The sequence below is a fragment of the Camelus bactrianus genome, chromosome 13, assembly GCF_048773025.1.
Source record: "Camelus bactrianus isolate YW-2024 breed Bactrian camel chromosome 13, ASM4877302v1, whole genome shotgun sequence".
Lineage (NCBI taxonomy): Eukaryota > Metazoa > Chordata > Mammalia > Artiodactyla > Camelidae > Camelus > Camelus bactrianus.
In genome coordinates this window covers 77,678,774-77,701,126 of record NC_133551.1, presented here as the reverse complement: position 1 = coordinate 77,701,126, position 22,353 = coordinate 77,678,774, and the positions used below count along the sequence as shown (strand labels likewise).

General features: G+C 61.9%; 1 protein-coding gene across 5 annotated transcripts in view; it reads left to right on the top strand.

Moving 5' to 3' along the window:
- Positions 1 to 236: 236 nt before the first annotated feature.
- TP73 (tumor protein p73) overlaps positions 237 to 22,353 on the top strand; it is a 64,534-nt gene continuing 42,417 nt past the window's right edge. For 2 of the 5 annotated variants that reach the window (XR_012511494.1, XM_074377608.1), the window contains exons 1-3: positions 237 to 1,016; positions 20,706 to 20,791; positions 21,169 to 21,289. Coding sequence is in view for 4 of the 5 variants with exons in the window: in XM_074377608.1 (XP_074233709.1) it covers positions 408 to 1,016; positions 20,706 to 20,791; positions 21,169 to 21,289 (816 nt within the window). In the remaining variant the exon portion in view is untranslated. Of the gene's footprint in view, positions 1,017 to 10,225; positions 10,318 to 14,946; positions 15,099 to 20,705; positions 20,792 to 21,168; positions 21,290 to 22,353 lie in introns of those variants that run through there. The other 3 variants (XM_074377606.1, XM_074377607.1, XM_074377609.1) reach the window with 3 other exon arrangements.

Sequence of the window (22,353 nt, the reverse complement as noted above, 5' to 3'; positions counted from 1 at the left end):
GGGAGTATTTGCTTTCCTTGTTACTACTCCCTAGGGACCGTGGGACACGTCTTCCACCCAGGAAGACAGCAGGCTGGGGCCGAGAGAGTCACGCGTCCAGAGGGTCGCAGCTGATCCGCAATGAGGGGCGGGGCCACGGCGAGGTCGTGACCTCCGCAGCGTGAGCGGCGTGGGTGGCGGGCTCTCCTGGGCGGAGGAGTCGGGCTAATGCCACCCGGAAGCAGGTAGCTCGACTTAAGCCCCGGTCCTGAGGCCGAGACCTTCCCCGTCCCTCTCGGCCACTGGCAGTGCGGACCCGGGTTGCGACACCCCTGTGAGGCGCGGCGCTTCTCCTGGCCCCTTGGGTTCCCAGCGCCTGGCGCGGAGGGGTCCAGCGCCGATGGGGGCGGAGGGGCGAGACCCGGAAGATGCAACGTCTGGGGAAGGAAGGCATCGGGACGCGGGGTCTGCATCTCTGCCCCGCCACTCCCGGCTCCCGCGCGCCCTTTCCCGCGCCCCCAAGCCGGCCGAGGGTCGCCGTCCCGTCTCCACAGCAGCAGGGCCCCAGGGTCCGGGGCGCGTCCAGCCAAGGCAGGCGGCCCCGCCGGGGCCGGCAGGGGAGACGCGCGCCAAAAGGCGGCGGGAAGGAGGCGGGGCGGAGCGCGCCCCGGGACCCCGACTCGGCCGCGGCCAGCTGCGGGGGCGGAGCGCCAGGCGGCAACCTTGGCCCCAGCCTGGCCCCGCCGCCGCGCGCTCCTCCCGCCACGGCTGAGCGGCCCGCGCGCTGCCTTCCCGCCCGCCGGCTGCGGAAGGCGCTAACGCCCGCGGCCACCCCCTCCCCGCGGCGCCTCCCCTCCCCGCGCCCATATAACCCGCCTCGGCGGCCGGCGCCCGCCCTGCCTCCCCGCCCGCCGCCGCCCAGCCGCGCCCGCCTTGCGGCCCGCATCCGCCTTGCGCTCACGAAGAGGTTACGCGCGCAGCCCGCGCCAGCGCCGGGCCGGCTCGGGCATCCATTCCTGGGGCTCCGACGGTACCAGGTAGGCAGCACCGGAGCCCGGCGCCAGGGCGCCTGGGCGCAGCTGGGCTCCACCTGCGGGGCCCGAGCCCGGGGCGGCCGGCACACAGGCTCGCAGCTCCGAAGCTGGGAGTCGGTGAGGAGGAGATGGTGCACGGACTCGAGAGAGGGTGACGTGGGGGCTCCCTCGAGTCCGACCAGCTCCTGGGATGGGGCACGGGCGGGGTGGCGGGGGGAGCCAGCCGGCCAGAGTCCAGCCCGCGAGGAGCTGCGGGCTCCTGCCGGCCGTGCGGCGGCCTTTGGGGCCAGAAGCAGCCTCACTGGTATTCCCGGAGGGCCTTCCTCGGGCAAACCTCGCTCCACCCCAGCTTTGAGGGGAGGCTGAGAATGTGACCCCGGGAAGAGGCTCGGTCGGGGCTGCAGACGCGGGTGGAGGTTGGGAGACTGCCTGTCTCTGACAGGCTCCTCCCCGCTGGGCGCCGGACTCCCTCTGAACCCACGAGGGCTGTACCAATCCGGAGGCGCCAGCCGCCCCACCCTCAAGGATGAATGAGGCCTTCCCCTGGACCAGGAGAACTGGGCATGACCCCTAAGCTGGACCCGGAGGGTAGGCCACTAAACTGGGTTCCACAGGGGCATCTCTCAGTGGCGCTGAGTTGGTCCGGGTACCCTAGCTCCTGAGTCTGTAACAGCTGGGGGAAGGAGGGGTCAGAATTTGGCCCCTGGGCCGCCCGGCCAGAGACACCTCCTCTTTCCTGCGTCCCTTCTCTCCTGGCCCTCCGTGCCGTGCTGCCACCGTCTTTTAGACCTTGGTCTGGGAGGGGGAGCTATTATTACCTTATTACTCAGCTTGTATTTTTGTCTGGTTCCTAAGTGGATTTGCACACAGTATGCACGTGTCTACATAAATAAAAGGGGGTGTCAGGTAGACCACTGTCAACCAGCAAGGGGCCGGGAGACAGTGCACGGCTCACTTCTGACCAGAGGTCATGTGGTCCAAGTGTACTGTGGTCTGTTTATTAAATGGTGGACTTTGGGGAGCCATTAGCTCAATGGTTTTGTTTTGTTTCGTTTGCTGTCACTGCTGCTGTTTATTTGTTTCACCTGAACAGCTGGCTGTGGAGAAAATGCATTGCCCGCCTTTCATGTTTGCCGAAAGTCCAGCACCCGTGTTTTGATTTACTCAATAAAAGTTAAAAAAGAATTGCATCAAGGACAAAAATACAGAGTACTTGGAATTTTGCAACATACAATGGTATGCCTTAAGCATGTGATTCTAAAAATAGGATCAGAAGTCCAGCATCAGAAGCTGGCAGGGTGTCGGCAAGGGGATGCTGGAGGGGCAGCCCCAGGAAGGTCGGCCCCGGCCCTCAGACCTGGTGCAGGCTCTGGGGAATAGGGTCACTGTCTCCAAATTCTGCAGGGCGGCCCCATGGGAGGGCCAGTCTGGTGCCACGGTTCATCGGGTAGGTGGAGAATTCAGAATATTAGGGTTCAAATCCCCTCTTCAACACTTACTCGTCCTGGACCTTGTGCAAATTTCCTAACCACTCTGAGCCTCAGTTTACCCATCTGTAAAGAAGGGCGGTGATAGCCCCTGCCCTAGAGGGTTGTGGGAACAGTAACCAGGACGCCGTATCTAAAGTGCTCAGAATGGTGCCTGGCGCCCACAAGTGGGCCCCAAAGTGTTGGCTATTGTTGCTCCTCCAGGGTCCCGAGAACCGGAAGCCCTTGGTGGGGTTGGGTAGGGGACACAGTTCCCTGGTAGCCTGCAGGTTTCCCCAGCAGGGGACGGAATGGCTGGCAGTGAGGCAGGAATCTGCCCGTGGCCTGGGCGGAGGCTGGTGGCCTCTGTCAGGGGTACCATAGCAAGGATGCGTGCTTTAGCAGTTATTTATAGGGGATGCCCCACCCACCTCCACGAATGGGTTGCAGACAGCGCAGCTAAGACGGGCCTGAAAAGGAGAGACTGAGGACTTAGGGAGAGGACCTGGCGGAGGTCCTGCCTGTAGCCAAGGACGGCATTCACCCTGAGATCCCGACACCCAAAAGGAAAGTGCGCGTTCGTCTGGCAGACGATTTCAGGTCACCAAATTCAAGGGGAAATTTATCCTCTCCGTGCTTGTGTAGAAGTCCTTGCACACACGGTGAACTGCGTTTGCAAAAATGCAGAAATACTCTTCAAATGCATGTTTCTCCTACCCAGCCCCTGTAAGAGGGAAGGGCTCATTTTTGTTTTCTAATTTGGGGATTTCTGTGGGAGGGCTGAGTCAATGTTTTTGAAACCTGTTACTGATTTCCATTCATACAGAGAAAAGGAAAAAAGAAACTAAGAGGAGTCGTTCAGTAGCTCCTTGCTCCCTTGTCACCCTGATGATTCTTCTGTCTGGAGGGCGAAAGCCTTCTTACTCTGGGGGATTTTCATCGCCAGGGCACTGTGTGGCAATTCACCCCCGCCAGGTGCTCCCATGTCCTGCCTGCCCAGATTTGTACAACATAGAAAACACATCTGGAACTAACGCATCCATTTCTGTAATCAAAATGTGCAATGTCTTTTTTTTTTTTAATAGTTTGCCTTCTTAAGTAGGTTACATGGGATGCCTGGAAAAATCTTTTCTGTGTGTGCTATGCAGAGGAAGCCTGGCTCTTTACAAGAAGATCTCCCTCTGCTCATTGGGGTTCAAGCCGAAGCTGGCTGTGAGAGTCTGCGCAAGTGAACATAAACTTTCTACCTGCCTCCAGCTGGTCGGGTTTGCAAACCAGACATTCACCCCTCGAAAGTGATTTCTTTTCCTGGAGATGCTCCTCCAGATCAGAGACCCAAAGAGAGCATAAATCCTTCCCAGTGGATTCCCTGATATGTGCACTGTGCGTGACAGTCTCAAAATTTCGTTTGTGCTCGTCACTGGGTTGAAACGGTGGATCCTCACACCTGCTCCCTGAGGCCTCATCATCCCCAGAACACAAGTTTGCTTTTTAATATCATCATGACCGTGTTAGCTTCCTGGGGCTGCCGTGACAGATTACCACGAACTAGGGCTTAAAACAGCAGAAACATTCTCTCGTGGCCCGGAGGCGAGAAGTCCCAGATCCAGGTGGGCAGGGCCGGCCCCCTTTGAAGGCTCTGAGGGAGAATCGGTCTGTGTCTCCGTCCCAGCCCGCTGGGCTTGTAGACACGTCACCCCGAACCCTGCCTCCGTGCTCACTTGGCCCCCTCTCTGTGTCTGTGTCTCTCCTTTTCTGTCTCTTGTATGGACACTCGTCACTGGACTGAGGGCCCCCTGTAACTCAGGGTGACCTCGTCAGGAGAGCTTTCCCTTTTATGTCTGCAAAGTCCCTCATTCCAGACAAGGTCATGTTCTAAGGTTCTGGGTAGACGAGTCTTTTGGGGGGGGGGTGGGGGGTTGCTGTTGAGCCCACCAGAATAACCAGAATTCAGTGTCATTGGTCTCCCTTGTAATCTTGCATATTTTGCTTCATGCATTTTGGGGGGGTCATTAGATTTACTTATTTGTTTGTTTAGTGGAGGGACTGGGGATTGAACCCAAGACCTTGTGCAGGCTAAGCATGCGATCTACCACTGAGCTATACCCTCCCCCCTACTTTCTGCATTTGAAATACTCTTCTGAGAATCTGTCCTCAGCCTTCGGGCTGCCAGGGGCCATGGCACAAAAGGTGAAGAAATTTGTTCTAAGCCACGTCCCTCCTTGGCGAAATAGGAGCAGGAGACCACCCGCTCCATTCCAAGCACGGCCAGGGATGGAGGGGGTCCCTCGCCCAGCTTACCGGCTCTCCCCAGCCCCTCCGCCTGCCCCCATGTCCACAGCCTCTGTGTCCTGGGAAACAGGCCACCCCTTCACACCCCAGCATCCTCTCTCGCCAAGGACGGCTTGGGCCAGCACGGCCCCCAGAGTTGGGAGAGAGAGGACACACATGGAGTGGCTGCGGCCATCGGCCATCGGCATGGCCATCGGCGCTGTATAGACTAGCTGGGCGAGAGGGGTCAGGGAGGTGCCTTGGAGGGAGCAGACCTGGGAGAGGGGCCAGGCAGCAGGGAGGGCTCTGCTGGGTTCAGAGAGGGGAGATGGGGGCACCGAAGGCAGGTCTCAGGGTGTGGGGTGGACATTTCAGGCAGCACTATAGGGTCCGTGGCTGGGACACTCTGTGGACCTTGGAGTTGGAATCAGGTGCCCCAAAGAGTGAGCCCCGGGAAGAACCTGGGAGCGAGAACCAGGCTTCAGGCCTGCCCCCTCTTCTGTTCTCCCATCCGTGTTTTGGGTCTAAGGATGAGTTATAACTTTGGCAGTAGACCTTCGTATGTGCCCCTCTGATGCACCTGCTTCTGGGTGTTCACCCCCACTGACAGTTGGGCACTGAAGCGAGAAACCTCAAACCAAGCGACTAAATCAGATTGCAGGTGTTGATCTGGCCGCCATGCCTGGCACACAGCGGGCAGAGGGCACAGCGGGCAGGGCCCTGGGCTGGCAGTCCGGACAGTCGTCCAGAGCAGGCCTGGCTCCTCCATGGCCTTGACAAGTCCCCAGGCCTTCATCCATGGAGGGAGGGGGCACCCGCCTGCACCCTTGTGGTGAGAACCCAAGCCGGGGCCCCCTGCAGACTCCTTTTGAGTGGCCCGCAGGAACGCACCTGAGAACCTCGGAGGGCAGACACAGGGAGCCCAGGGAAGCTGGCCCAGCGCCCTCCCTCCCCCATCAGGCAGGTCCAGAGCGCCTGTGGCCCCCCCCACCTCCCGCCAGCCAGGGCGCGGGGACCTGGGCAGCAGGACTGGGCCGGGTGCCTGGGTGTCCCTCCTTTGTGGAGCTGTTCAGGGTGGCTGCACATGGGAAGGACCTGTCCCTGGTGTGTCCTCACCCAGTGCCAGCCCGCAAGCCGCTCCTTGAGGCCCTGGGTGACTGTGGGGAGGGGGCAGGGGCTCTAATTGCCCACCTGCTGCTTGGAGGCTCCAGGCCCTGGGGGGCGGGCATCTGGGGAAGCCTCTCCTTAACTGGGCAGGTGGCTTCTCCTGGGGGCAAGGACGCCTGGGCTGCACAAGGTCCTTCCGAACGGGCAGGAGAGATGCCTCGCACCCCTCCTGCCCGATTTCCTGGGATGTTAGAGGTGGCTTCCCAGGCTGGTCTCTCCATCGAGTTGAATGAGAAATATCTCCAGGAGGGTTTCGCAGCCTCCTGGCCTCCGGGCTTGCCTGGGCGATGCCTCCCTGCCAGACGGAGGCTGCCCCCGCGTCCTGCACGCTCCGGCTGGGGCTGTGTGGGGGACAGGCCAGCGTGGGGACCAGCCCGGGGCCCAGTGTGGCTCCTGCCCTCCTGTGAAGTGATGTGGGGGCGGACGGCTTGAAGAGTGCTGACCACGGGGAGGGGTCCCTCTTCGGCAGAGCCGTCGGGGCTATGAGGGGGAAAGCCGTGTTGGAAGCAGTGCCTTCCCAGGCAGGACAGGATCTCACCAATGTCACCGGGCTGCCCAGCACTCGGGCCCTTCGGCCTGCCGTTCGCACTATGCGCAATGCAAACTTAGCGCAATTCCCCTCAAAGACAGAGGAAGGGCCGCTGGGCATTAGCATGCACATCAGAGGAGGAATCCCCAGGTATTTAACGCGCTGTGATTTGCAAAGCCCTGCAGTTAAAGGCCCTTTGACTCACATCCTCGGCCCCCTGCCCCGCTCAGTGATAACCCACAAAGCCCCCGCAATTAGGAGAGACTCACCGTGGGTTTTTTTCCCTTTCGGTGTGAGGCAAGCTCCAACTTGCTTCTGGCTCTTCGCTTTGATCAGGGACGCTCCTTGACTAATTACTTGGCAGTAACGAGGGAGGAGAACTCAGGTTGTGAAAGCCTCTCCGAGCTTTTAGAATGAAGCTGCAAATTAAAAATGAGGTATCGGTAAACAGGACGCTAATTGGATTAATGTGGAAATAATGAATGCTGATAAAAATAGCGAAATAGACAATTGGAAGATGGAGGTCAACATCGTTCCGAGAACGCTGCCTGATCGTCATCTGGTCGATGTGAGTTTTGAAAGTCGCAGAATAACCGGAAGGGTCTACTCCTGACTGCGGAACGTGCGGGTTAAGTCAGGTGCCAGAACGTGCTTTGAACCGAGAAAGCCCCAGCGTGGGCAGAGTGTGTGTGAACCGCGAGCAGTCCTGGCGGGCTGTGTTTTCAGAGTTTCGGGACTGTCTGGCCAGTCATTCTGAGTGGCCCACAGAACCTCACGTGGCACACTTGCTCTTTCCTGTCGTTAAACTTTGTCCTGTTTCTCTCCTCCCGGCAAATGCACTGTCGCCAGGTAGAAGGGACGGCGGCTGTGCGTCTGGGCAGGGACGCCGCGTCTGGGATGGACGGGGTGGGAGAGACGGCTTTGCCCGGCCTGGACCTTTCTGGGCCTTTTGAAATCTGTGCTATCCAACGGCATTGCGTTGACCCCAAAATCCATGGAGGTAGAAGGAGACAAAAGTCACGGCTAGGCGGCCGACTTTGGAATCAGCCGGTCCAGGTCTGCCGTGTGACCTTTCAAAGGCTGGCCCTGAGGTGAGGGGGAGATACCTTCCCCTTGAGACGATGTGGCCAGCTCAGCACGCGTGGCCCCAGTGAGGGCCACCCCGCGGCCCCACGTCTGGGCGTCTCGGACCTGGGCCTTGGGGGTTGTAAAAAGTTGGTGTGGCCGCCCTACCTTGTGGTCCAAACTAGCCCTGCGCCGCTGATATTTCAGAATTCAGATTAATTTTTGTTTTATTTTAGAAAAATACCATAGGACTTGGATTCTCTGTTATAACACCCCCGAGGGGTCGGATGGGAGTCCCCCACAATCAAGCTCACCCAGTCTCTGCAACGACACAGAAGTATTTACTCTAAAAGGCAACAGGGACCAGGAGGCACCTTGCGTCTGCCCAGAGGTGTCGGCCCCGGACGTACAGAAAGGCTTTTGGTTTTCCGAGCTTTTTGGATTTCTAAACACAGAAAAGGGACGTGGGGCAGAGCGAAGCAGTCTTTCTGGGGACTTGACTCTTGCGTTTATCCATTGATCACTTGGTAACCTGCAGTTCGGGGGGCTTGGAGGCCACAGCCTTGCCCCTCAGGACAGTCAGCTAGAAGCCCAGACTCCTGCTCCTCAGAGACCAGGAGCTTGGGAAGCAGGGTGCGGACGCAGCCGACGCCTGGGGCGCGCTGAGGGCCCCGGGAGTGCACGGTGGCCCATAGCAGCCTTTGTTCGGCCAAGGGCGGGACGGGTCTTGAGCCCAGGCAGGATGGGCTGTGCCCTGCGATGAGCTCACAGGACCTCCTGCAGCTTTGGAGCCCCGGCCCCTCCGGGTTCATCCGGCAGCACTCGGAAACTAATGCCGCAGAGTTGGGGGCTGGGGCAGGGGGCTGTCGGACGCTCCTGGAGTCTCCCAGGGTGGTTCCGTCCGGACGAGGAAGCCTGTCCCAGGAAGCGCAGGAGGTGCCTTGCCGGGATGTGTCTGAAAGGGGTGGGTTCGTCGGGCGCTTGTTTTCTAATGGCTTTTAGGCTCAGGTGTGCTGTGTGCCAGCTGTATGACATCGAATTCACCCCTTCGTCTCTGTGCCCCGGTTTCCTCCCCTGTGAGATGGGGACAGTAGTTCTCCCCAGGGTTGACGGGATGCTCAGGGCTCGTGTGTGTGAAGTGCTTTTCCTGGCTCCTGGGGCACAGTCAGCCTCATGTTGGGGGCTGGGGGGGGCACAGGGTAGTCACAGAGATTTGCCCACTGTTGACTTCCTTCCCTCCTTCCTTCCTTCCTTCCTTCCCTCCTTCCTTCCTTTCTACTGAAGTCTAGTCAATGTACAACGTGGCATCCATTTCTGGTGCACAGCCTCATGTTTCCATCATCCGCATACATACATACGTTCATTTTCATTCTCTCTTTCATTATAGTTACTGCAAGATATTAAATACAGTTGTCTACTGCTGACGTTCAAACACACTTTCAGGGCCTCGTCGTTGTATGAGGAGGGGCTCCTGGGAGATGCTGGGGGCAGGAGGAGGGTCACCCGATGGTGCAAGGTGGGGTGGGCGGGAGAGTGGCCTTAAACACCCCGCCCCTGCCCCCCCCCACTGCGCAGTCTTCACTTCAGCCGGAAGTAGTGGTTCAGCGTGGCTGCAGCGTGGTTGCAGCTGAGCACCACAACAGAGGGCTCACATGGACGCTTCTGGAAAGCAGGAGAAAGCTTCCTCAAAGGCTTCCACACCCTAATCCCCTGAACCGGTGACTGATTTCACAGGAGGAGGGAAGTAATTCAGTCAGGGACCTTGAGACAGTGGTGACCCTGGGGGACCTGGCTGGCCCCGTGTCGTCACAGGGGTCCCTGTGAGGGGAGGGGGGAGGGGCAGAGCCGGAGAGAAGGAGGAGCTGGAGGGGTGCTTTTGTGAAGACGGAGGAGGCCACGAGCCAAGCAGCCCAGCCCCGCTCTCCTGTCCCGACCTCCTGCCTCCCCCCGTAAGGACCCACGTTGCTTAGCAACGGGAAAGCCTGGGGGGCTGCCTCTGCAGCATCCCTCTTGCTGTGTCCACTCGGGGCTGGGCTGAGCTTTCTGCGCTGCTGCCCACCCTGGGGCAGGATGGACAGCTGTGCCGACACAGGTTGTCTCCCAAGTCTGGGTCCTCTTCAAAGCCCTTCTGACCAGCAGTTAAAAGCCGGGCCTGGAAATTCAGGACGTGGCATGGTGCTGCGTCTTACGTTAAGTCATCTGCGTTTGCCGTGTGGGGGCGGAAGTATGTTGGTAGGATTAAAAACAGCTGAGTATCAGCAATCTCGGGGTTGGACTTGATACTAAAAGAGATGGATCCTTATCTGTTAGAAGCGTCTGCTGACCCATGGCAGGTGAAACTGTGTATAGTTTGTAGAATTGGCTCTGGCTCGAGGACAGACACGCTGAGACCGGGCTGGGGACGGACCCATGGGTTCACTGCGCCATTCTCTCTACTTCTGAGTGTGTCTGGAAATTTTGACAGAGAGGACTAGAAGGGAAACATGCAGACCTGGGTGGAGATGGTGGCTCCCCCGCCTCCCGCTCTGGTTCCCGCTGGGCAGGGCCGTCGCCAGGTCACTGTGCAGAGGGCATGGCATCCACCCGGAGCAGGGGGCACGGCCGGCCCGCCAGCCCCAGGGCTCCTGGCCACGCTCCGCCCCGTCCTCCCCAAGGCTCCAGGCCGGCCACGTGGCTTCCACAGCTCCAATGTCATCACCTAGGTGACCGGGACGCTGCCTCCACTGCCTGCTTGCTCAGCCACGAGCTGAGGGCGTCCCGGCTGCCTCTCCACACACAGACCCTCCGGCGTCCAGGCTCCACCAAGGTAGGCTTAGAGTCTGGCTGGCCCTCCTCTTTCAGGAGCCAGTGGGGGCTCCTTGGGGCCACCCCGGGGTTCAGAAGCTTCTCCCCACCGGCTTCCCCCAGGCACTTGGAAACAGGCTGCCTGGGGGAAACGGGTGGCAGACAGGCCAGCGCGGGGAGGCCATGCTCGAAGTTCCCTTGCTGGGACTTGAGCTGTGCATGGCCATCTGCCCCCAGGGGGTGGCGGGGCAACTTTATAACCCAGGCCTGGGGGTAGATGGGTGGGGGACAGAAGTCACTCCGGTGCCGCCACCTCCAGCCCTTGGACCCGCGGGAATTCTCTTCACTTCCTGCCAAGGAGACCCTTGCCCACAGAGGATCACCGTGCCCCAGCCCCGTGGGGCCAGCCCAGAAGGGGCTTTCCCGGCTCCCTCACACATGTAATTCCCAGAGTCTGCCCTGGCCACCCCCGCCCTCACTCTGCTGGGTCGGTTCCCTGTGCTGCCCACATGCTGGTCTCCCGGGGCCGGGGAGCCTCCAGGGCCTCGGACTTGAAGGGAGGGGCCAGTGTGGGGTATGCACTGTGATGAGGGGATGTGCGCGTGTGCAGGTGCGTATGCATGTGAGTATATGTGTGTATTCACCGTGCAGGTGTGTGTGCATGCAGACGTGCGTGCATGTGTGCGTGCGTGTGCATGTGTGCGTGCACTTTGATGGTGCTGACGGGAGGGGGGCGAGCAGGGGCTGGCTCTCCTCCCTGCACGCTCCTGCCAGGAAGCAGCCCCTCTGGAGCTTGAGTCGAAGGAGGGGTGAGTGTTTGACAGAGACACGACCAGTGGCAGATTACAAGCCGCCCCAGTGGTCAGATAGGAGCTGATTTGCACCCCTGAGCGGCCCAGGGAACCTTGCTAGATGCTTTTGCGTAAATCAACCCTGCATGGTGGGTGTGACTTCCCCAATTCTACAGATGAGAAAACAGAGGCCCTGAATGTGCACACAGCTGGTACGTGGTGGGAGGCCCCTGAATCTGCAGCTGGTTGAAGGACTCAAAAGCACATTAACTGGATGTGGGTCAGCTTAGAAGGGGTTCTGGGGCAGGACAGGTGTCCTCATCCCTTCCTGTCCCTTCCTGTGTCCCCTTGGTTTATGCCCCCACCTTGCCTGGACCCAGCCAAGACTGCCACACTGACCACCAGCCTCTGGGTTCGCCCACCTCACAATGTGCCCCCCAGGATGACCTTCCCCACCAAAATCCCACTGCATCCCTCTGGGAGCTGAACCCTGTCCTCAACCCCCAAGGCCCACGGAGGCAGGTCCAGAGCCCTTCCTGTGGCCGAGACCTCTGGGCACCCTGTCCCCTCTCCAGCCCTCCTCACTCTTCCCGCCTCCCCAGACCCGAAGGGCCAGCAGGATCCTCCTTGGCCGAGCTCCGTGCCATCGGTGCCCCTCTGGGAGGGAGGAGGGTGGGACCCTCTCCATTAGCTTGCGAGACCCGAAAAAGACAACTCACTGTGGGCCTTCATTTACCCTTGGGCTGACCCTGGTCCTGTCCACACCCCTTCAGGGCACCCTTCACACTGGGCAGGGGAAAAGGCTGGCTCTCTTGTCTGTCCCCCAAGAGGGGGTCCCCCTGGAGGGCGGGGTGCCTGATGGGAAAGGGTCAGCTGGATGCTAACCAGATTTAGGCTCAAACCCAGCCTTGGCCCTTCTGAGCTTTGTGGCCTGGGCAAGCGGCCCGCTCTCTCTGTGCTTCTGTAAGAACCCCGGGAAGGTAGGGGCACAGCCGTGCCTCCCTCCTGGGCTACTCTGAAGACTGGATCAAGAGAGACAGAGGGTTCCAGGCTGGCTTGACTCCGAGTGAGCACAGGGTAGGTGTCGGCCATCATTATCAGAAGGAGAACCCCAGGGCCGGGGAGGGAAGGTGGGGGCAGGAAGAGGCAGGTGGGGCAGAGGCAGCTCTTGAAAGGCAGCTCTGAGGAACACTGATGGATGTTTCTGGAATGAGTAAGGGGTAGATGGACCAATGTCAGGACAACATGGACGAAGTCACATCCGATGTCAGCTGACTTCAGAGCTGGACTGGAACGTAACTCATGAGTCAGACAGAGCGCTCGGGGGCGGGGGGCACCGCTGCCTCCACCGTGGGGGACGAGGTCAGGGAGCTGAGTGGGGATGGCGGGGGGGTGAGGGCGGGGAGCTGAGTGGGGATGGCGGGGGGGCGAGGGCGGGGAGCCGAGTCGGGATGGCGGGGTGGGGGGCGAGGGCAGGGAGCTGAGTGGGGATGGGTAGAGAGTCAGGAAATGAGCATATCCTGGGCTCACAGTGCAGAGCCCAGAGGGGAGAAGTCAGGAGGCTGCAAAGGAGGGGCACTCAGCTGAGTGGGTGCCCCTCAAGGAAGGTGGAGGAGTCCAGAGCGGGGCGGCCAGGTGGGAATGAAGCTTTGGGAACAGCCATGCGTGGCAAGGTTGCAGGAGCAGATTCTTGTCGGGGGAAGAGGTTCTGGAGGACAGAGCAGGGCGACCTGGCACGCAGAGGTGTGACCCCAGGAGGGAGGGGTTGGAGGAGACAGATGGAAAGGACGGGCGTGCCTGGCAGCCTGGTGGGCAAGAGGGTGGCATCCTGTTGGGGTGAGGCTAGCAGCCCCGGTGCCCAGTGAGGTTCCACAGTGGTCCCCTGCCGGGTGGTCCCCAAGGCAGAGGCTCCTCCAGCGAAGATGGCTGTTTGCCCCTAAGGGATACCTGTACCCGTGCCAGTCACCTGCTCATTTGGGTATCAGCTGCCACCTGCACTGTGCCAGGGACTCTTGGCCCGGGGGATACAGCAGTGACCCCAGCCTTGGGGACCCTGACTCGTGGAGCGAGACAACAGGAAGCAGGGGTGTCTGTCCAGGGCTGATGAGGGCTTCCACGGGTTTCTCTGGTGATGGGAGTTGATCCCACACATGCTGCAGGTGACAAGGCAGCGCACTGCTGGGGAATCAGGGAAGGGGGTGCGGCTATAAACCGGGCAGCGCTGGAGCCAGCCCGCTGGCTTCAGGCGCAGGGGCCAAACCAGCTTGGGGCTCCCTCGGCAGAAGGGCCAGTCCACAAGCAGGTGAGAAGCTGGAGATGTGGTGGGGGTGGGGGTAGGGTGGGTGGGTCCTGGGGCTTCACGGGCCAGGAAAGCTTGTTCGTCAGACACTGGAGGGTCCAGGGTCAGACGAGGCAGAAGCAGGGAGAGCCGCTGAGAGGCTGCTGTACTTACCAGGAACAGGGTGCAGGAGGGAGTCGAGGGACTCGGGCACTGGGGTGGCCCCGTGGCTGGGAGCACCGGATTCCAGATCCCTGTGGAGGCGGGGTTGGAGGTAGGCAGTGAGACGGAGGGGTCCAGGATGCGCCCAGCCACCGTCCACTCCCTGCCATGCTCGGCTGTCAAGTGGAACGAGTCAGGGCTGAAGGCTCACACAGCTGCTCTGCCCCCAAGCTTCTCCATCACCAGCCTCCTGAGGCTCCCAGCTCTGCAGCTGCCCCTCCTCCGGGGGCCCCGTCCTACCCCCATGCTGGCCTGAACCTCCCTCAAGTCTGCTCCCACTCCCCAGCCTGGCCCCCTGTCTGGGTGCTGTCGTGGAAGCCCCATCCCACCAGGTGGCACAGGCGGGCTCAGGGCACATCGCATCTCCAAGCTGAGGGCTGCCGTGCCAGCCAGCCTTGACCTGTCCCTGCGCTGCCCCCTCCTTAAACCTAGGACCCCCCATCAGTGTCACCCCCTACCCTGCTCCCTTCTTAGAGAAAGTTTACCCCTCATCAGACCTCTTGTGCCTCTGACCGCCCCCTCCCCCCCACCTACAAACTCACCTGGTGCCCTGCTTCCTCCATGCTGGGCAGGGATGGGGGGGCTGAAGCTTCTCCTCCACTTGGCCTCTGCTCCTAGGGTCCAGACTTTGAAGTCCAAGCAGGAATCAATTATGTTGCCCCCAGCGGGGAGTGTGCCAGGCAGTGCCCAGCTGCAGAGCAGAAAACCAAGGGACAGGAGCCGTGTGTCCTGGTGGGACCTGCACACGTAGGGAGTGGAGGCTGGGACTGGGGGGACGCCATGGGCAGGTCAGCAGAGGGCAGGGGGGGCCCCGGATGTGGGTGGGGCCTCTACGTGCAGGTGAAGAAAGACGGTGGACCAGGGACTTCCCAGCAGAATGCGGGTGGGGCTGTGTGGGTGGGAACGCAGGCTGGGGAGGGGCTGTGGCCCCTGGGGCTCGCCTCCTGAAGGAGGGTCAAGTAGAGGGCAGGGTCAGGAGCAAGGGCACAGGCGCCCGCCGGCCAGACCGGGCTCCCCGCTCCGACGGCCGTGTCCCCGGGCATGTGACCTGGCCTCTGTGTGCATGTTTCTGTGGTTGGCACAGCCAGAGGCCCTGTGCGCCGCCCCGCTGTGATGTCACCAGGCTTTGGTGTTTCTGTGTTTCGTCTGGCTGCACGCGTTCCTCCACCAGGGAGCTGGTGGGTGGCAGCCCTCTCTGGCAGGGCGGTGGGGCGTGCGCTGGTGGGTCCCCCACACTCCCAGCAAAGGTCTGGGTCAACCAGGAGCCTGGCAGCCCTGGAGGATTTGGTCAGCCATTTCCTTCCAGAAGGGCGTGAAGCCCACGTGGTCAGAGAGCCACCACCCAGCTCCCTGCCTCACGTGGGTGCTAAGCCAACCGTTAGATTCAAACAGAAACTGCCGGGCAACCCCACTGTGCTCCAGACGGGGCCCAGGTGCCGGAGGGGAGCCGTTCCTTCCCCAGGCCGGGCTGCAGGAGGAGGCTGATTGTGGGGGACCGAGGCTGGCGGCCGGGTAAGAGGCTGGTGGGGTGCGAGGCCGCAGGGATGGGGGGATTCCTGGGGCCACTCCCAGAGCCCGCCTCCCCCGCCTTCCTGTGGGCCCTGGCCCAGGAGGGACAGAGGGCAGCTTAATCGGGCACCTCCAGCTGTTTTCGTGTTTCACAAGTGCACCCTGCCCCAGGGTGGGGAGGCTAAATTTGTCTCTCATCATCAGTGCTAGTCTCCCTGCGTGGGCAGAGGGGCAGCAGGGACCCCACCCCAGGGTGACTGAGGCCTCAGCCATGCCTTCCTCCAGGCCCTGCAGGCCCAGTCTTTCCACAGATGGTCCCGGTGCAGCCCTGGCCGGCCCTGGCCGAGGGTCCTATCCTGACCCCACCCCATCCCTCACTCGGCCAGCGGGGACAGAGGCTGCCCAGGCTCCTGTGGCCACGTGGCCGGGCGCAGGCAGGAGGGGACACAAAAATGGCCGCTGCCCTTGCTCCCTGAAGCGGATGCACTCCTGGCTGTCATTCTAGGCTTGACCCCTGCTCTGGCCTGGCCCCCCTCCCGGGCTGAGGGCAGCCCCTCCTAGTGGGTGGCTGGGGCCACAGAGGCCCCTCAGCTCTGAGGGCCTAGGAGGCTGGGCATCGAGTGTCCTGCTGGAATTAGGCTGGGCCACTGCCGGGGGACAGCGCCATTTCACAGCCGGGCTCCTGACCCCTCCACCCAGGTAAGGGGACCTCTGGGCACCGGGACGTTCTGCAGTCCCCTTGAGACGAGGCCACAGGGTGATCAGAAGGGGCCCAGGAAGGCTGTCAGGGTCCCTCCTACGATGGTAAAGTTTTATGTGCCCCTCAGATTTCAGTCTGTCTTCGTTTACTGGAGTAACCAGGGGAGGAGACACTGGAATAACCCGCATGGGACAGAGGACAATCGAGACGGAGTTTCTTGGGGTGGGGCTCTTGGGGCCTCTCCTCGCTGAACTGTGGAGCTGTGGCCCCTCCCCAGAGTCGGTGTCCAGATGGCCGTGGGGGAGGGGCGTGTGCCGGGAGTTGTCCCCCCCCACGCTCAGGCCAGACGTCCACGCTCTCCATCAGGGCTCATGCAGGTGGGCGGGGGCCGTTTCCGTGGATGGGGGAGTCACAGGGGCCTCAGTTTACAAGAGGTGATTTCAGACCCCTGGGCAGGAGTGGACGGAGGAAACGGGGAAGCAGGCGGCATCGATACCCTCCGGGCCGATGAGGCTGTCCGAGGGGCCACACAGCTGCCGGCTGTCTGTGCTCTGCCACCTGCCCGGTGCTGAGGGGCGGCCTGATCCGCAGTCAGGGAGGACAGTGGTTTCCTGGAGGAGGCAGAGCCTGGCCTGGCTTGGCAGGATGAGGATGGGATGGGGGGTGGACGGTGGACCCAAGTTGAGTCTGGAGGCAGCCCCCGTTGGGGTGCATGGGAACAGGGCAGGTGGCAGGGAGGGGACGTGCGAAGAGGACGGGGGCGCAGGGGAGGCGGGGGCTCCTGCTGGGACCTGTGGGAGGCAAGGTCAGGGGCTTGAGCCGAGCTCTGGGAAAGAAGGCCTGCAGCCCCTCGGGGCCTCCGGCCCCCACCAGCCTGCGCAGGAGGGGGCGGGGCCTTCAGCTGGCCTGCCTGTGGCTCGAGTCCCAGCCACGTCCCTTGGTAGCTCAGGACAAGTTTCCTGGGCCTCTGAGCGCCTGCTCATCCCTGCCCCAAGGTGGTGGTCACTGCTTGATGGGTCAGTATGACAGCCTGGGGGCCCTGGCAGCAGCTGGCCCCCTTCTCCCTGTGGCACTGGCTCTGGTCTAGAACCTTCTCCCCGTGGGGGCTGATGTGCACTGCAGGATGCTGGGTAGCATGGCCTCGCTCAGGTGGCTCTCAGAGACCCGAGAGAAGCCCTGAGTCACCCCGAGAAGTCAGTGGGGCATGGGGCTGAGTCTCCACTCAAGCCACACAGCCCTCCACGCCGCCCCTCCACGGAGTCACAAACATTTGCTGGAAATTCTTTGAGGTGATGCCGTTTCAGTGGCCCCAGCCCGTGGGGTGCTGCGGCAGGTGGGAGGTGCCGAGCACGCCCCGCTTCTCAGGCTGCCTCTGACCTGGCAGTTCCAGGGCTTGGGGGTGGGGACCAGGTGCTCGGTGATTCCTCAAGAGTCCAGCCCCCACTGACGCCAAGCCCCGTCTTCCTGCCCCACGTCCTCCCTGGGGACCCGCCCTGATGTGGACTGGACTGTCTCATGGCGACCCAGCTCTGTGGGAAGCAAAGCGGCCCGCCAGGCGTTTGTGCTTTATGACGTCATCACGGCCACCTGAGGAGGGGTCTCTCTCCCCCATGCACGTGTATTTTTTTAATGGTTTGCAATGTTTGCAGAGGCAGTTTCCACAGCAAGCACGTTCCCGCATTTGAAGGGCGTGTCGTTGGGGAAATTAGATTTGATTAACAGGAAGTCGTTTAGAGTTGCTTCCTTTTTCTCACCTCTGCGAACCTGGGCCACTTTGGCCAAAGTGCTGCTGTCAGGTAAAGGGAGCACAAGGTGTCTGCCCCTGGCCGGGGCTGGGCCCACGGAGCCCTGGGGTTCCCGACGGGGAGCATCAGCGTTGCCTCTTCCTCGCGCTCCTGCCCGGCGGCAGGTGGCCCCCGATGCCTGCAGGGGCCGGGTATGCTGCGCCGTCACGCACACTCCAGTGCAGTCAGTTCTTCGGAGTTTTCCAGGGAGGCTGGACATCTGGGCGCCGCGTGGCTTCCTGGGTCAGTTCCCCCAGTTCTCTGAGTAAGGCAAGGCAGGTTTCTGGACGTGCTTTCCGATGGAGAGCCTGTGTGGAAGTCACCTGTGGAGGCTGGTGGCCGTGCTCAGGTGGATAGCCAAAGGGGCCTCCACAGGGGCGACGTGGGCCTGTGTGATGCTCTCCTCCTTGGGGCCTGTCCCAGAGTCACTGTGAGTCCCCCAGCGTGCTGGCTAAGAGTGGACATGGAGTCCTGGGTTTGGGGGATGTACCTGAGGGCAGGAGCTTCAGGATCTGCTGATTGCAATGGACTTTGGAGACCCCGGGCCACCTCTGCCTTCTAGTAGGGGTTGAGCCGGGTAGGGGGTGGGGTGAAAGGGAGAGATGCTTGTTGTGCCCCGGAGTGGGGACTCCCTGTCGCCTCCCCTCCCCCGGTGGTTCTGATGGGAGGGAGGTGCAGGGACGTGGGTGTGGGAGCTGGGGGAGGGGCCTCTCTTCCTCAGCCTGACGGGGAGATTCTCGGTGCTGACTTGCCTCCCCAGATGCTGCTGAGAACTTGGACAGCGCTTTGGGAGAGAAACTGTCTTTCACTGCCTTGCAGCTGGCGGGGTAACGCACCCAGGATGCACTGTGCAGCTCTGATTCTCCCCACGAGCTACGCCAGGCTCCTTCTCTTGAATTAAAAATGTTTCATTGAGGTGAAATTCACACAGCAGAAAACTCACCCCTTGCAAGCGAACGGCTCAGGGGCGTTTCGCCGCACACTTGGCGGCGGACGGCCATCGCCTCGGGTTAGTTCCAGCTGCCACGCCCCACCCCCGCCCCAGCGCCTCGGGCGCCAGTCTACACCCCCCTCCCCCGTCTCTGTGGTGTCCCCTGCTCTGGGCGTTTCGTCGGTGGACTTGTGTGGCGTGTGGCTTCTTCCGCGCAGCAGGATGTTGTGAGGCTCACAGTGGTGTCGCCTGTGTGAGTGATGGCGCCTTTGTACGGCGGAGCAATACCCCGTTGTGTGGACCTGCGGGGACTGGTCTATGTGTCTGACCGTCGATGCACATTTGGGCTGTTTCCACCTTTCTTGTGACCGGTGCTGCCCTCGCAAGATCCTGCTGTCCCCTTGCTGTGTGACGTTAGGTCGTTGTCCATCTCTGGGCTTAGATGGTCCACTGGCAAAGTGAAGGAGGTGGGACTGGCCCAGGCCAGTTGAACCCCGTGTTGGCACATCCTGCCCACCCCAAGAGGCTGGCCTGACTAATCTCTGCTCACCCAGCAAGGACCAGCTTCGGGAAGGGGTGAGGGTGGGCTTCTGCCCAGCTTTGGGTGGGATGTTCCTCTTCCTACCAAGTCCAGCCTGTTCTGCGTTACCAGGTGGCCAGCTCCACCCCTGACCCTCAGCTCTGCTGGGTTTTGGACAGCTCAGCCCAGGATGGGAGTGACCTCCCCAGCACAGGAGGCATGCAAGTGAGCTTTGGCTGGCCCCTTGTTAAACCCTGTGGGTTGTGTGCTGAAGGCTGGAGGTGGAGAGGGGAGGAGGCATGGGGAAGTTAATTCCCAACTCTGAGAAAACCACTTGGTCGTCCCTGCATTTACAGCTGCGCTATGTGACCTCAGCAGGTCACATAACCTCTCTGAGCTCTGGTCTCCTGAAAGTAGGTGGGAAAGTCTCCGAGCCTGCAGGAGAGTCGGTCTGTGGCCAGCACTTCCTAAGCTACTTGTCTTGGCCATCCTCACTTGGCCCCACCTTAGCCTCCCCCGCCCAGCCCTCCCAGCCCCTGCCATGCTCCAGAGACGGCGGCCTGGCACGTGGCAGCCCTGGGAGCACGCCACAGGCCTCTATCAGTGCCCACCGCCTGGGGACAGACAAAGCGACAGATTGCAGCCACACCCTCCCTCCCCCGATGGCCGTGGGCAGGTCCGGGCCTGCCCGCTTGGGCACTGCCAGGCGGTGGCCGAGCTGATTCCCTCAGGCCCCTTGCCAAGGACCTGGAGGCCGGCCCAGGGGAGGTGACGCCTCGGCCTGGGTGGGGGCAGTGGGCAGGGTGGGCTCTGGTTTCCCTGCCCCTCCCCCCCACCGTAGGACCAAGGGTCCCAGCTGTGGCCGGTATGGTCACGATCACCTCCTCCTGGGTGGCGGGGGCTGCATCGGGTGGGACCTGGGCTTGAAGGTTCTCAGAAGGGGCAGCAGTGGGGACAAAGACCAGCAGATCGGGACACTTCCTGAACACGGGTGCCGTGACCCTTGCTCCTGGGACAGAGCAGGTTCTTGGCCTCGGCTTGGTGGCTGCCCCGTGGCTTGGTGGCTGCCCCGTGGGTTGGTGGCTGCCCTGTTGGCTTGGCATTGCTTTTGCGTTCAGGCTGCAGGCGATGATCCCAAAGGACACCCAGCGCCACAGCAGTCGGGCCCGGTCAGGCTCACACGGGTCCTGACTCCGGCCTCCCGGGTGCCCTACACAGGTTCTTCCCACAGAACGGGGGAGGGGGGCAACCTGGGATGCGGGGGCATTGGGAGCCCCCAAACCTGGCTCGAGCCCCCCTCCGGGCCAAACCTAGAGACCCAGATCATGACAATAACGGACCTCCCCATATTCAAGTGTTATAATCCAGGCACAGCAGAGACTTTAAATCCGTGCTCCCAGCGAGCCCTGAAGCAGCCCCATGTGGGGGCGCTGTTGTCACCCCCACTTCATGGGGGTGGTTCTGAGAAACCCCTGCCGCCCAGGCCCCCGGCTGGGTCTGATGCCACCCCCAGGCCTCGGGTTCCCACCCGGGACGGGGCAGGGGGGAAGGAAGGTGTATGAGGGCGCGCCCCAGGTGTCCTCGTCGGTCCCGCCCGCCGCCTGCATCCCCAGAACGCTGTCCCAGGAGCCCCGAGGACGCCGTACCAACCCTCACTGTGCTTTCCTCCTGGCAGAGCGAGCTGTGTGAGAAGATGTCCCAGTCCACCCAGTCCGCCGCCGCCGACGAGGGCGCCACGTTCCAGCACCTCTGGAGCTCCCTGTGAGTGCTTCCGCCACCCCCAGGCCGGGCTGGGGCAGGGCTGGGCCCGAGGGGGGGCCGGGGCGCTGCTGCCTCGGGACGCAGCTTCTCCTGGGGATGCAGGGCCCAAAGTCTGGGCTCCGTCCCCTGACCAGTCCTGAGAGGGGTCAGGGCCTGTGTGTGGCCACACCTCCCTGGCCCCCTCACCGGCCCTGGAGAGGCTGGAGAAGGAGGGAGGAGGTGGGGGCTGCAGGAGCTGAGGTTCAGGGAGGCAGCAGAGGACACAAGGGGCTGAAGGAACCCTTGCAGGCGTGAGAGGGAGGCCCCATGGGAGGACCTGCACGCTGGCCGGGCTGGGCGGACAGCTTTGCTCCCCCTCCGTTTCCCTCTCTGTCCAGGGAGCCGGACAGCACCTACTTTGACCTTCCCCAGTCGGGCCAAGGGAATGCAGAGGTGGCGGGCGGTGCAGAAGCCGGCATGGACGTCTTCCACCTGCAGGGCATGACCTCGTCTGTCATGGTGAGTGGGGCTGCCCTCTGTGGAGGACTTGGGGTTGGGGCAGTCAACGTGGACTGTCCTGTCTTGGGAGCCTGCAGAACCAGGAAACAGGCTCTCAGGTGTACAGCTTCCTCTGTGGATTTGTCAGCACATTTCAGATTGCAAAGTGGAAAATGTATCAGCTTGTGTAACTGTCAGTCCAGGTGTAGAAAGGCCTTCAGGCATGGCTGGATCAAGGTGTTCAAATAGCTGCCTGTCTCTGTCTCTTGCCCGGCTTTCCCCGTGGTGGCTTTGTTCTTAGGCAGCATCTCCTCTCGTGGTGTAGGGTACCAGGCTCCACCAGCATTGCCCTCCCTTTGGGGACACCTCTTTGCCCATAGTCCAGCATGCCTGTCTCTCACTGGTCTGCGTGTGTCATGTGCCCATTGCTGAGCCATCGCTGTGCCTCTGATGGCCTGGGTCCCCTGACACGGGGTCAGGATGAAGTGGGGTGGTGTGAGTGGTGTGGTACTGACTTATGGGGAAGAGGCCCCGAAGGGAGACTGAGCTGCTGTTTCAAGAGGAGGGAAACTGGATGGAGGATATGGGGGCAACTGAGGTCCTGCCGCCCGCTGGCCCTGCAGCGTCTCAGGTCCTGCCACGCTGAGCAATCCTCTTGCCAGGAGGCAGGGCCGTGGTGCCCACCTGGGTGGGGGTGTGTTCCTGCCTCTCTAGCTGGCCACCTGTTTCCTGGCCCTGGTGCCCCAGGAGGTGGGTGGCGGGTGAGACACGAGGAAGGTGTGTAAGGACCCTGGCCCCAGCACCCGCTGTGGTCACCTCCTTGGGACAGCCTCTGCTGGACCCCCGGGCTGCTTTGTCCTGCCCACAAGGCTTGCTGCCCAGGGCTCCCTCAGGTGGGGGCTCGTTGAGGGACCTTTGCTACGTGCGTGAGGGAAGCAGCGGGTCCTGCTGGGGCACCTGGCTTTGGTGGCTCGTGGCTCCCAGATGGTGGCTGTGCTGGCCGCTGGCCTCCACACCGCCCAGCACGACTGTCTCAGGGCACCGGCTGCAGGCTGATGCAGGGGAGCAGGAGGGAAGCAAAGCTG